This window comes from Solanum dulcamara, chromosome 9 (assembly GCF_947179165.1).
Source record: "Solanum dulcamara chromosome 9, daSolDulc1.2, whole genome shotgun sequence".
Classification (NCBI taxonomy): domain Eukaryota; kingdom Viridiplantae; phylum Streptophyta; class Magnoliopsida; order Solanales; family Solanaceae; genus Solanum; species Solanum dulcamara.
In genome coordinates, this window is record NC_077245.1 from 61,622,272 (window position 1) to 61,637,458 (window position 15,187).

Here is a 15,187-nt window from a genome sequence, read left to right on the forward strand (position 1 = left end):
TCCATCGTGATTTTTAATTGATCTAAATTTATCTCATCACCGGTAGAACTTACTGAAAGTTCTCCATTCACTTGAGTCTCGGGTTCACTGATTTTTTCAGAAATATCAAGATTACTCAAATCTTGACCTTCCTAAGGAGGTTCTTTTGTAGTATCATCTTTATTATTTCCCACGTTTCTATTTTTAGGATTTTTATCCTTTGAACCCAATGGTCTACCACGTTTCAGGCGTGTTTGGGATTCCAAAGCTATGATACTAGTAGATGATATTTTTGGGACATCAATCCGGATAGTCACATTCACTGCAAGGATATTTGACTTAGTTATCCGTTTCAAATCAGTAAATGCATCTGGCATTTGATTTGTTATTTTCTGTAAGTAGATGATCTTCTAGACCTCTTGCTCATATGTACGGGTACGTGGATCAAAATAAGATAGTAATCATTTTTCTCTCCCCCTAATTATGGAAAAGTTGTTTCATCAAACTGACAATCTGCAAATCGAGCAGTAAATAAATCTCCTGTCAACGGTTTAAGGTAATGAATTATGAAGGGTGAGTCAAATCCAACATATATGCCCAACCTTCGTTGAGGGCCATCTTTGTACGTTGTGATGGTGATACAGGCACATATACCGCGCAACCAAAAATTTGTAAATGGGCTATATTTAGCTCATGACCAAATATTAATTGTGAAGGAGAGTATTTATTATAATTATCGGTCTGAGACATATAAGTGTTATTACATATAAGATAGCGTGACCCCAAACAGTAACTGACAATTTTGTTTTCATAAGTAGAGGTCTTTGTTATCAATTGTAGGCGCTTAATAAATGACTCTGTAAGGCCATTTTGAGTATGAACATGAGAAACAAAATGTTTAATTTTTATCCCAATTAATAAGCAATAATCATCAAAAGCTTGGGATGTAAATTCTCCAGCATTATCAAGGTGAATAGCTTTAATTGAATAATCTGGGAACTGTGCCCTTAATCTTATTATTTGTGCTAATAACTTCGCAAACGCTAGGTTGTGGAATGATAAGAGGCACACATGAGACCATCTTAATGATGCATCTATTAGGACCATAAAATATCTAAACAATCCACTAGGTGGATGAATAGGTCCATATATATCCCCATGTATATACTCTAAAAAGCCAGGAGATTCGATGCCAACCTTCAGGGTTGATGGTCTGGCAATTAATTTTCCTTGATAACAAGCAGCACATGAAAATTCATCATTCGTAAGAATCTTTAGGTTCTTTAACAGATGTTCAGTTGAATTTTCAAGAATTCCTCTCATCATTATTGATCGAGGATGACCTATTCGATCATGCCACAGCACAAATATATTTAGATCAGCAAACTTCTGGTTTACAATCAAATGTGCTTCAATTACACTAATTTCTGCATAATATAGGCCAGACAACAAAGCTGGTAATTTTTTTAAAATATATTTCTGGCCTGAGACACTCTTGGTTATATTATGGTATTCAGCATTCATTTCATTTAGTGTCATAACATGATATCCATTTCTACGGATATCTTTAAAACTTAACAAATTTCTTGGGAATTTAGAAGAGAACAATGCATCTTCTAAAACAATCTTTGTCCCCTTAGGCAGAAATATAGTAGCTCTTCCAGAGCCTATAATAATTTTTGAATTATCAGAAATTGTAGTAACATTTGCTTTTCTTCTAAGCAAGTAGAAAAAATATTTTTCGTCTTTAAAAATGGCATGAATCGTTCCACTATCAATTAAACAAATATCCTCGTGATTGATCATTGAGAGGAATCTTTGGTGGTCGTCAAGGAGACTGGTGGTGGAATGGAGAAGTACAAGGCAAAGTAAAATCCAAAAAAGCCAAGAAGGTTGCCTATACGGAGTGGTTGGAGTGTGTGGATGAGGAGGAGAAGAATAGGTTTAAAGATATCTATAAGAAGGCAAAGAGGGAAGCGAAGTCGGCAATCACCAGTGCTAAGACAGCAGGTTTTGAATGCGTGTATGTCGAGTTAGGGAAAAAAGTGGGGATAAGAGATTGTATAGGCTCGCCAAATCAAGAGAAAGAAAAGCACGTGATCTAGATCTAGTAAACTGCATCAAGGACGAGGAAGGTGAAGTATTAGTGGATAAGACCTCTATCAAGCAAAGGTGGTAAAATTATTTCCACAGACTCCTAAATAAAAAGAGAGACAGAGACATTGTACTGAGAGATTTGGCGTACTCTCATAGTCTTCGAGACTTTGGGTACTGCGGGTGTTTTAAGGTTGAGGAGGTTAGATGTGCTGTTAGTAGGATGAGGAGGGGGAGAGTGACATGGCCCAATGAGATTCCAGTGGACTTTTGGAAGAGTACTAACAAGGCAGGTTTGGAGTGGTTGACTAACTTGTTTAATGTTATTGTAAAGACTGCTAAGATGCCTGATGAATGGAGGTGGAGTACTATGGTTCCATTGTACAAGAACAAGGGTGATATCCAAAACTGTAATAATTACAGAGGTATCAAACTACTATGCCACACTATGAAAACTTGGGAGAGAGTGGTGGAGATGAGGGTGAGGAGAGGAGTGTCAATCTCAAAGAACCAGTTCAGATTCATGTCGGAACGATCGACTACTAAAGCAATGCATCATATGCAGAGACTGGTAGAGAAATTTAGAGAAAGAAAAAGGATCTCCATATGGTATTCATTGACCTTGAAAAGGTTTATGACAAAGTTCCGAGGGATGTTCTCTGGAGGTGTCTGGAGGCTAAAGGTGTCCTGATGATGATATTAGGGCGATAAAGGACATGTATGCTGGAGCCAAGACTCGGATTAGGACAGTGGGAGGTGACTCAAAGCATTTTCCTATTGAGGTAGGACCACATTAGGGATCGGTGCTGAGCCCTTTTCTTTTTACCTTGTTGATGAATGAGCTGTCATGATCTATTTAGAAGGAGGTTCCATGGTGTATGCTATTTGCGGACGATATAATTTTGATTGATGAGACTCGATATGGAGTTAATTATAGGTTGGAGGTTTGGAGACAAACGCCGGAGTCCAAAGGGTTCAGATTGAGCAGGATCAAAACAGAATACTTAGAGTGCAAATTTAGTGTTGCGATGGATGAAGAGGGCAGGGAAGTGAGACTTGCCACCCAACCTATCCCAAGACAGAAAGCTTTAAATATCTTAGATCTATCATCTAGAGTAGTGGGAACATCGATGATGATGTCACACACCGCATTGGGGCTGCATAGTTGAAATGGAGGCTAGCATCTGGAGTCCTGTGTGATAAGAAGGTACTGCCTAAACTTAAAGGTAAGTTCTGCAGAATGGTTGTTAGACCAGCGTTGTTATATGGAGTGGAGTGCTGGCCAGTAAAGAACTCTCATGTTCAAAAGATACATATTGCGGAGATGAGGATGCTGAAATGGATGTGTGGACACACTAGGAGTGATAAGATCTAGAATGAGGTTATTCGGGAGAAGGTGAGATTGGAATCCGTGGTCGACAAGATGAGAGAAGCGAGACTGAGATGGTTTGGGCATTTGCAAAGGAGGGTGTTGACGCCCCAGCTAGGAGGTGCGAGCGGTTGGATTTGGGGGCTATATAGAAGGGTAGGTGTAGATCGAAAAAGTATTAGAGAGGTGATTAGACAAGAGATGGCGATACTCCATATCACCGAGGACATGACCTTAGATAGAAAAGAGTGGAGGTCGCGAATTAGGGTAGAAGGCTAGTAGGGATAGAATGGTGTATTATCGTGTGTCGGTTTAGGGTGATCGTAGATCTAGACGTGCCTTTATAGTTATGTTAATATTGTCTTTGATTATTGCAGTACTTTGCTATAGTTATTGTTCTTGTCTTGTAAATTTTGCATTGCATTTTATTTTTATTTTTATTTTTACTTTTTATTTATTTATTATTTATTTATTTATTTATTATTTTTTCTTTATGCTGTATATTTTTTTTCCTCGTAATTAGAACTATGACTTTAGAGCCGATGGTCTTTTAGAAACAACCTCTCTATCTTCATGAGGTAGTAGTAAGGTCTGCGTACATCATACCCTCCTCAGACCCCATTTGTGGAATTCCACTTGGTGTGGTGTTGCTGTTGTATAATTAAAACATGGCTCATTATACAAATTATATTTATTTACATGAATTAGAAAAATATAAACATATTATTTAGTACAAACAAATTAAAAAATTATTTAAATATTATCAGTCTTATCAATATTCATATTTCCTTCTGGAAAATTAAAGAAATCAACTACATCCAGATGTATAGGCTCAATAGTATCTTCATAGATAAAGTTTATCTTTGGATTATTTTCTGTTCTCTTCAAGGATGTCTGATTTAGCTGAACCATACGTTATGATGACCGGCAGGTCCGTGACCAGTGCCCTATACCTCCATTATTTTCTGTTCTCTTCAAGTCATGATTATAATTTCTTCTTCGATCACGACCACGACCACGATTGGGGCCATGACCTCTTTCTTGTTGGTTATAGTTTATCTGATTCACTTCAGGGAGTGGCATAGAACCAATGGGCCGACTATCATGATTTTTCATTAACAGTTCGTTGTGGCATTCAGCAATAAGAAGGTGAGAAAGTAATTCAGAATATTTTTTAAAACCTTTTTCGCGATATTGTTGCTGCAAGAGCATATTCACAAGTGAAAATGTGGAGTATATTTTTTCAAGTTTGTCTTGCTCAATGATTTCTTTTCCGCATAAATTTAACTGTGCTATAATTCTAAACAAGGCAGAATTATATTTAGTTATATTTTTAAAATCCATTAATCTCAAATTGAGTCAATCATGACGTGCTTGTGGAAGAATGACCAACTTCACGTGGTCATATCTTTCTTTTAGATTTTTCCACAATTTAAGGGGTCTTTTAATGTGAGGTACTATAATTTTAATCCTCGTCAAGATGATGAAGAAATATCATGACTTTGGCACGGTCTTGACTAGATGTCATATTGTCATTTTTGATGGTATCTGGCAGACACATCAATTCTAGATGTATTTTGGCATCTAGTGCTCACGATGAGTAGCCTTTTCCAGATATATCAAGCAACAAATTCAAGTTTAGAGATATTCGACATTTTAAGAAAATAAAATTCTTACCATTTTGTTATCTTTTTAAAATAACTCGAAGTGATGGAACTCGTGCTGATAATGTATTATAAAAGTAATTAAGTTATAAAAAGAGTAATCAAAATACAGAAAGTAAATAAATAAGAAGAGGAAAGGAAAAATAATGAATTTTTGGAACCTTTTTATCTTCTTCTCTATCTTTTTATTTTATAATACCTTATTTATAGACAGTAAAATAATAATTGAGGGGACAAGAATTCATGGCATCCACCCACTTATATTTTAACAGGGGTCTAATTATTAGGCTTTTGATGAATAAACGTAACCGGTTTCATTTTTGTGCCGGGTATAATAATTGTAGTTATGTAAAAGTCCCGTTTAGAGTTTTCAAGAATTCAAATAGATAAAGCTCCGCAGTCCCTGGTCACGTTAATGGATTCCCTTGGAATTCAATTTTGTGAAATGGGGTTTGTGAAACAAGTTCAAATTTCATCAAGACAACTCAATAGTTTTTCAAATAAAAATGAGAAAACTGTGTGTGGTTTGAGAAATGGACCAAGAAAACCCATGTGGAGGTCAAGGGTTTTGTCCTCAGAGGCAATACAAGCTGTCCAGTCTGTGAAATTAGCAAAATCATCTGATAAATTAGAGGAGTTGTTGAAAAACAAACTTAGTAGGCTATTGAAGGCTGATGTATTAGACGCCTTGACTGAGTTGCAAAGGCAAAATCAACTTCACTTGGCTCTCAAGGTGTTCAACTTTGTCAGGAACGAGGAGTGGTACACACCAGATTTATCTATGTTCAATAGTATGATAATGATGCTGGGCAAACACAAATTCATTGAAATGGCCGAACAACTCTTTGTGCACATGATAAAAGAAGGCCTGCAACCAGATAGCAGAACCTATACAGAGCTGATTGGGGCGTACTTTAGAGTAGATCTCATAGAGAAGGCCATGGCAATGTATGAACTGATGAAGATATCAGGATTCTGCCCAGATAAGTTGACTATGAGTATTTTGATTAGGAACCTTGAAAAGGCTGAAGAGAAAGAGCTTGTTGTTAGAGTAAAGAAAGAATGCGCCAACTATATTGACTATCCAGAGAAATTTCTAAAAGAAATTGAAAATACCAATGTAAGTAGATTCCTGACTTTTTAATATGTTCTTTTTTACTCTGCACTGTGAGTCTTGATCTGGGACGAGTCTCTCAAGTTCTTCTTTTTTTTTTTAAATTCCTCTTGAAAGGGGTAGCATTATGTGGCAAATGCTATCCCATACATGATTCTTATGGTAGATGAAACTTTAGGATAAGGTCCAAACTAAAATTGAAGTTGATAGGTAACCCTTGAGAGTTCTCATTTTGATTGGGCTGGATGCTATTTACTAAGATACCTGACTAAGAGCCGGTTTGGATGGACTTAAAAACTGCTTTTAAGTTCTTTTCAGCGGTTTAGAGTGTTTGACAAATTTCAGAGTAACTTTTAAGTAAGTGCTTTTAAGCCAAAAGCAATAAGTTGGAGTTGCCCCACTTATTGCTTTTGACTTATTTTAGCAACATCTGTTTTCCCTTGATTAATCTGTTACATCATCCCTAGGATCATACGATCGAATGCATTGTTTACCCTCTCAATGGAAATTGCACAATCGCGATAGGCCCTATCCACTCTAACAGACTCCCCCATTGGGGTCGAGACCTCAAATGGAACATCAAGTATAAGATGATCTCTACCCAAGTACCAAGCAAAATATAGCGACACATATGAATAAGTAGACCCCAGCCCCCACTTGTGGGATTACACGTGGTATGATGTTGTATATGAATAAGTAGATCCCGGACCTGTAAGTGCGAAAGTATCAGGAGAACATATGGAAAGTATACCTGTAACCACTGCATTGGATGCATCCACATCTTGTTTGACCTTCTAAACATAGTGGAGGTTCCCTCTGCCTGCGCTCCCTATCTACATGAGTAGCCTGAGTAATAGTCCTGGCTGACTGAACTGGGGTCCGAACAGTAGCTGAAGAACCATGTGGTCTAGTTGAAGTCTTAGCTGAAGTCCCGAGCAATATCTAGCATAATGTCTCAACTCACTGCAAGTAAAAGACTCTCTGCCTCCCATCTTCTTCCATTGGCCATTATGTACCCTGCTACAGGACCTGCAAGTGTGGGTTGATGAACCACCACTTCTCTAATGCTGCTACTGCCCCTGATGAGCTGGCAGCTGGTGGAGTGCTGAAAGAGGAAGTTCAGCTAACTGGACTGGTCTAGAAGAACCTTGACTATGACAACCCCCGCCCTCATTTAGAGCACTCTTAGTAGTTGCAAAAAGACGAGCCCTCTTCCTATTTCGCTCAGCATCCTCATGAGTCTACATTGCCTCTACTCGGGTGGCAACATCCCCAACATCCAAATATGTACCATCACAGCTTTCAGTCACCAACATAACTCGGATACGGTAACATAACTCATCAACAAACCTCAACACTTTGTCCCTGTTTGTAGGGATCAAGTGTATAGCGAGCCAAATTAGTTAAATAACATCATACTCAACCATAGTCATATTTCCTTGCTCTATCTGCTCAAACTAGTGTTGCCTCTCATCACGCTGACTCTAGGGAATGAAATTCTCCATGAACAAGGCCACAAATTCACTCCAAGTGAGCTGTGGAGATTCAGCTGGCCTGCCCCTCTGATAAGAGACCCATCAAGACTCAGCTATGCCAAATAGTGGAAAAGTAGTACAGGCTACTCCATGTGTGTCTCTAATACCCATGGTAAAAAGTTTTCTCACACTTCTTTATGAACTTCTGAGCCGTAGTAGTGGCTAGAGGGTTATCAATCTCTGGAGGGAAGAATTTCAGAATGACTCCATCTTCCTCACCCTATCATCACCAGCAGTAGTAGAAGGCCCCACTCTACCCATCAGTATCACAGGTTGGGTAGCCATAATAGGAACAAGGATTGCAGTCTTAGTAGCTACGTTAGGCTACTGTTCTAAGGAATAACAGTAGGACTCTGAGCACCAATAGTAGCATGTAGCAGCTGGTGGCACTGGCACCTCAATTGGTCGAGGAGAATAAGATTACAAGACGCTCAATAGTCTCACACTATGTTGCTTGGACTCTCCAAAGATATTGCCGCACCCTTGTTAGGATTTGACACGCACCACTTTTGTGAAGCAACATGGGTCTCACATACGACATTAGCCGGAAGAATTATCGTAGGACTAAAAACTGTGGTCTGTACGGGAATATCCTATGCCTCAAGTATCACAGGGCTGCGTTGGTCTAGGCATAGCCTGCACTAGTGGTTACTCATCTGATCCTCCAAAGACTCTCTCTTTCTCACCATATGTGATTAAAACATTCAAGGATTAGAGCTTAGTTCAAAATCTATCGCACGAGACAGAAAAGAATCCTCCAGGGACTATCTCATTCTCACCATATGTGATAAAAACATTCAAGGATTAGACCTTAGTTCAAAATCTATCTCACGAGACGGAAAAGAAGGAAGAAGGGAATTTTTCCTAAAATGCCCTTGCATCCTCATGTTTATAGATTTGTCAATAACATATCTATAAATAAGACTCTACTAGGACACTGCTTCCTGACTCACAGTAATCTGAAGCCTAAGCACTAATACCAAGTTTGTGAAGATACAAATCTGTGGGCTATGAATGGCACCTGAAGACCACTACCCCCAGGCAAACCCGTCCGTTGCCACCACTTATTTTCAAAGTAATGCAGAATATATGAAATGCAAGTAATAAAGTCTAATAATTCTGATGAAAAGCTACGTTTCCAAAGGTACAAGTCTAAGTCACTGATATCTTAAAATAGACAGTCAAGGAGCGCTACTCTCTGATTACATAGTTTGAGTTACAACCCAAAAGTAAAAAAAATGAAATAACTAGCTTGAAGTGCCCACACGACTGTTGTGGGTGGCTCACCTTAGCTGAACTCTGATAAGGTCTCAAACACTATCAAAGTTGACCAGTAATCTAACTAGTTGAAGGATCTACAGAGAACATAAGATTAACAAGGGTGAGCCTAAATCCCATCAACATCATCGACCCTCCGTCATATACCTCGTAGAGCAAGTCTTTAAAATAATGCATGGAAGCAACAGCAGGAAAGCATATATTTTCCAGTACTGTAATGAGACATCAAGTAGGATATGTAGAAAGTAGGTACAAGTCAATCACACCATATATCCAACCGTAGGCCCTCGGGGTCAAGCCCTTTAAACCGATTATTTTAATCTATGGGCCGTGTGGATTCTAAATAATCTACTAAACCGAACCACATGGGCCCTTACAGATACTCGGGATTTGTTAGACCAACACCAATATACATGGGTCCTCACGAACACTATAACAATATCAACTAAATTAATTGGCTTGTCCAACACACAATACAGGTAGTCATGTCATCAAATATTGTCATGTAAGACTAATCAAATGCATATAATAATGCCAAATACCCCTAAGTTAAACAATTGTTAAATCTCTAGGATACTATGCTCACTTTATGGGAAAAAAGTATTAATCATGCTTAAGTCTTAATAAAATCATGTCACGGTGATAAAACTGTACAATTCACCATAATCGCTAAAAATAGTATTTATGCCCTAGTACGCGCTCTCCCCACAATGCATTAGTTATTTGAAAGTCAAATAATGCAAGTTCCAAACATGATGTCGAAAAAGCAAGTAATCAGGAGGTTAAAGTCTTACTTTCTTTATACATAGAGAAAAATCCTCCAACTTGATACAGTCCAAATCTCCAACCAAATGGCTTCCAAGGATCTCAAATATGCTAATATAGAACGAGTTAGATTAGGCTAAAGGATCATTTCCATAATATAGTGAAAAATTAAAGTCAACTGTTGGTCAACCTAGTCAAATTCCAAAACGGGTTACCCATAAGCTTGTGGATTCAATTCTATAATCAGGTATCCATTTTGAGTTCAATTGCTAAGTCAAGTCCCCAATGACTAATTTAGAAATTAGGTCAAAACTTCCCAATTTAGACATTCAAATCTCATGATTTAAAGGATGAGATTACACCAAATAGAGTATAGTCACTATAACGGGTTAAAGAATCGATACCTCAATGATTCAATATGATACCCCCATCTTGGATCACCCCCAATGAGCTCCCTCTTCTCAAAAAAAGAAAAAAAAATCGTCTAAAATTCGTCATTACTAGATTCATCCCTTCATCGCGATCGCGCAAGGGGTCTCTTACTGTTGAGAACTGCAACTCTATCAGACCCTTTGTGGTTGTTGTTCAACCATCGCGTTCGCGAAGCACATTTTATCAGTTGGTCAACCACATGTTTCATCTTCGCTATCGCAAGTAGTGAGTCGCGAAGCACAAAATGCTCTTGAGCAGTCAACCCTTCAAAAATCCCGTCGCGACCACTATGTGCCAGACACCAACATAAACTCTTCAATTTTAAACATGGTTTCAGGTGTGCCAAAACAACCCCGAGCCCTCGGGTTTCCACCCCAACATTCCTGATAAGTCCCAAATAGGTATACAAACTTACTCAAAGCTTCAAAATACAAGTTCATTCACATTTAAACAAAATTAAGGGTCGGGTTGTTACTGCAAGGGAGTATAGGAGATGTTGGTTATGTCATAAATACTCTTTTGTTTGCACAGGCTTGTAATTGTGATAATGATAACAGAAGTTTAAGAAAGGAGATGAAGTAGACTTCAAATTATATGAAGGAAGCTTGTCTTAGGAGATTATATAATCTCTTCAAATATGCGAACTTAGGTGAGAACAATATATAATTGGTAACAAAGGAAAGGATATATAGGCAATGTCAAAGTCGGGAATAGTGCTTAGTTGTTGTTGTTAACACTTACATTAAGCCTCATGTTTGGCAGAAGTGTCTTTAGTTTAATTTCGAGATTCTTATGTTAGCATAGCAATAAGTGTAGGATTTAAAAACCCTCTAATTTATTGAGTCTTGGAATATTATATATTAGAATAGAGAACAATAGATGTAGATGATTCATATAACTGACCTCAACTTATTGAGGCACAGTTGACACTAGTAGATGCGAGAAACTGGTTTCATTTAGCTTTACATGGTTTCGAACTTAATTTTATCTGAAAGAATCTAAGATACAATGGTAAACCGCTGCTTCTCTAGTAGAACTTGAAATTGTCTTGCAAAATATTTATACCTTTTGCAAGGGCATTAAGAACACAAAGAATTTGAACATCTGATTGTTAGGCAGATCTTAGAAAGAGCATTCCTCTTTTTTTTTTCTTCTTTTAGATAAGGAGAAAGAAAGTCCTTTAAGGTTGAAATGTTATTGTTCAAAGTGATTTGTCATAGAATCCATCATCTTCAAAGTTGTTGCTTTGATGTACTTTATTTGATTGAAGCTGACTTTACTTTCTTTTTCCCGTCCCTAGTTCAAGCGCAGGTTGATTGACCTTGTCTGAATTCTTGAAATTATAGACAACAGCTTACAAGTACTACCCTTCCCGTGTGGACCTTTTTGTGGCATTTGGAGACGTATAAACCTATTGGAAAGCAAGAGCACGGTAGGCTATTGTTGTTCATCCGCATGTATTCAGTTGGTTGTCAGTTACTTGTTTTCTAGGTACATGGAGGCGTAGTACTGTTTTGTGATTATAGCATTTCCAACTCATGTATAGAAAGGATTTGTTAGTTTTAAGTTCTAACTAATGTACCTTTTGGGGAGTTGCTTGGTACATGGGTTATATACAATGTTATTTCATAAAAGAAGTGCAGGTTGGCCACTTTTCAGGCGTGTGATTGAAAAATACCAGGTATTTGTGAAGTAGAAAACAAGCCATTTTTTAAAGAGAAAATACCTCAACTTAGAAAAGCATCATGCTTCTTCATCTATTTTACTTTTTCCAAACTTCAAACCACTATCTTGGAGTTTCACTTTTATAAGTTTGAAGTATATTATTCTAGAGTTTCAAGTTGATAAGTGAAACTCTTGAATATTATCCTGGAATTCGAGAGTTTAATTTTGAAGCAACAGTTGTGTGTTCCTAAACTTATGGCTTGTGAATTGTGATCATATGTTAATTATATTGCGACATGTAATTACTGGAGGTGCGGATAGTTCTAGTCCTCGAGTTGCTAAGTACAAAGAGACTACAAAGTTACAAGGCAATTCAAGATGAGTAAGTGAGTCGTTTGGTTCAAATTGTTGGTAGTACTTTGAGCTAATCTGTCATCAGAACATTGTTTGTCGAGTGGCCTTTAGGTGAGGGAGTGATGAAAAAGGAGATTTACGTAAAATTCTTTGACACAAGCATTGTTGGATGATCTTAATTTTTCTGATTTCTCTCACCTTCTATAGCAAAGCGAGATTTCAGGTTTCCTGGGCTAGCTTCTCTCCCTTTTATCACAAAGCGAGACTTTTGTCTAACATGCTCTGCAAGTCAAAATCGGGAATAGAGTATCTGAGACTGAAATTTCAGGATTGTATCTGTCCCGGAGTTCGAGAAGGAGATAGTTTAAACGCCATGAACTTTTCCTGAAGTTGCACATTTGAAATTTCAAGAACTTTTTGAACTCTAGATGTCTTGGAGTTTTGAACGACAGTGCAGTGTCCCTTCTTAGCTTGTTTCTTCAACTTTGAACTGCCCTTGAGTTTTGTTACAAAAAGGGATAATTTTCACGGAGCTTGAAAAATGCAGAAAGGCTGAAGAAGTGGTTCTCCTGTTTTTAAGTTGGGGATTTTCTTGTTCAAATTTTATTTCCACATGATAGTGTAGCTAAATTTCAATTAGTTTTAGAAGTGTGATTTACTTTCAGTTTGCAACTGTCTTAGCTTCTTTTTCTACAATAGCTTTGTGAAAAAGTGGTTGGTTTCAAACTATTCCTTGTCCTGAAGCTTTCTCCACATAGTTTCTCCCTCCAATGATGTCTTCCACATTCCTTCAAGTTCAAGATTCCAAATTAATTTCTCTATTTTTCTTGGTCGACTTCAAATATCTATGGATGGTCTGAAAAAGCCAAAGTTGTCCACTTTGCTTTCATCTTTGGTGCAGGAAAGACCATGAACTTGTATAGAAGAAATTTGAACTTGATAACACTATTTTGAAAATCAGGGATACTGTCCTGGAGTTTTACTTATATAAGTTTGAACTTTAGGATGCAAAATCTAAACTCCAAGATAATATCCTGGAGCTCGTCGGCACGTGCAAAAACCTTGTATAAAAGGAGGGTTTCCTACCCAGCTATCAAGCTTTTAGTTCAACTTTAATCGTTGTCTGATGTGAATGAAGGAAGATGCAGTTTCTGAGGTGATTTGGTTTGTGGAATTCTAGGAAAGCTATAATTGCAGGAAACACAATTAAGTCGAGGAAACTAAGGGGTAACATGATGCAATTTTTTTCATAACCTTGTCATTTTTTATATGCCTCTAACTCAATGTGATACAGTTTTGGAAACTATCATGTAGTTCTAAGTTGCAAAATATTAGAAGTTAATATGATGTTTTAGAGTTGTAGCTCTAGAAGTTGAAATTTCAGGATATGTCTTAGAGTGAGAAATTTGTCCGAGAAGGAAAATAAATGCTTTTTTGAGGAAATTTGACTTTCCAGATGACTTGCTCCTTTTTGTCAGAGGAGATTTGACTTCAGTCTACAATCAAATATTGAGAAGAGATGTTATATATTTTGGAGGAGTCTGATCTCAACTGATGATAAGAACAGTACTGTACAACAATTTGTTTTATTTATTTGGGATTGAAGCCTATTGGTCCTAATTATCTCTCATCCCAAGGTTCTAACATTTATTTATGCTTATTGTAGAAGTTTTACTTGGTGTGGAACTAATACAATCTCTAGGAGAGCCTTAGTTTGCCTAAGTCAGTTGGAACAGAGCTGCTATTGCCAAACATTTTAGGATCTTGCTCACAAAACGGAAAAGATGTGGATACTGGAACACTTATCAAGTATACATTGCCCCTTCCCTCATGGATGGTCAAGAAGATTATAAACTCTAGAACAAATTCAAATGTTTGATGTTCATAGTCCAACCTCTATTAGGCCTACTACTACTTAAAAATTGCTTGTTTTAATAATAGTGCTAGGACAAAAGCAAATATCTCTCTGTGGATGCGGTTATAGAACAAGCTCCTTAATTATTACAAATAGATTGACTCGTGAATTAAACAGAATTAGAAACTAGAAATCACCTCTTTGTTTTCAGTGAGTTCACCAGAGGTTTAAGGAAGAGACTCTTTATCTGAATCAACAAACCATTTCATACTTCTACACTTCTACTACATGAAACTATTACTCATCTTGGCCCTTTAGCAACTCTGGACAGCTCACAAAATGCACAGTTCATTCATTAATGTTGTATGGTTGGAGAGAAACTAGACAACTTTTTAAAGACAAATACAGACACTTTCTTCGCATAGCCAAAAAAATAACTTTATATATAATGTGTGGACCTTTGAGGGTATTCGAACTAAGCTTCAACAACTACTGTTTTAGAGTCATTCTTGTAATGCATATAGTTGTTTTTGAGTTTCTTTTTAGATAACAAGTTGTGTTCAAGCTTATTATGGTTATGTAATTCTCTACTTTGGTGGTTGATATAAAGTTAGCTATCAAAAAAGAGTTTAGCAGCAACTGATTCACTTGAATTACTTCTTATCAGTTATCATTAATGAAGACAACTTAAAAAGAGAGCGATACTTTGGTGCCTCATTACCAAACATATCGATAATTTGTCTAATCAAATCTCCAAATGTAGCAGCAGTTCGAAAATTCGTCGTTTCAACAACACAATTTTTTGAAATTCGCATTGTATCACTGATACAACTTTCTGAAATTCACGTTAGTACAATTTTCTAAAATTCATGCAATATCACTAATACACCTTTCTGAAATTTGTAATGTATCGATACAACAATTCATTTTGTATCAATCATACATCGATTTTGTTGGATACATTATATCTATTCACTCAACCTGTCAACACCACCTCAATTTTGTTGAATACACTGATTTTAGGGCAAATCATTTTGTATCAGATACCGCATTCATTTAGAGAAATCAACAAAAAACGCTTGA

At 37.1% G+C, this 15,187-nt stretch overlaps 1 protein-coding gene across 3 annotated transcripts; it reads left to right on the forward strand.

Moving 5' to 3' along the window:
• The first annotated feature begins 5,414 nt into the window (after positions 1–5,414).
• On the forward strand, positions 5,415–14,269 carry LOC129902756 (protein THYLAKOID ASSEMBLY 8-like, chloroplastic). 3 transcript variants are annotated; one of them, XM_055978141.1, is made up of 2 exons: positions 5,415–6,226; positions 13,916–14,269. In XM_055978141.1, exons 1-2 carry the CDS (start codon positions 5,522–5,524, stop codon positions 13,937–13,939), a joined length of 729 nt encoding a protein of 242 aa, XP_055834116.1. In that variant the 5' UTR covers positions 5,415–5,521; the 3' UTR covers positions 13,940–14,269. The 3 variants fall into 3 exon arrangements, with proteins under 3 accessions (XP_055834116.1, XP_055834114.1, XP_055834115.1); XM_055978139.1 differs by lacking the exon at positions 13,916–14,269 and adding an exon at positions 13,254–13,857; XM_055978140.1 differs by lacking the exon at positions 13,916–14,269 and adding an exon at positions 11,531–11,886.
• Positions 14,270–15,187: the final 918 nt, after the last annotated feature.

Bases quoted from the DNA above. Each gene is read 5' to 3' on its own strand.
- LOC129902756 (XM_055978139.1), top strand. From the start codon at position 5,522: ATGGATTCCCTTGGAATTCAATTTTGTGAAATGGGGTTTGTGAAACAA. The intron at 6,227-13,253 runs GTAAGTAGATTC...TTTGAACTTTAG, and splicing joins AAGAAATTGAAAATACCAAT to GATGCAAAATCTAAACTCCA.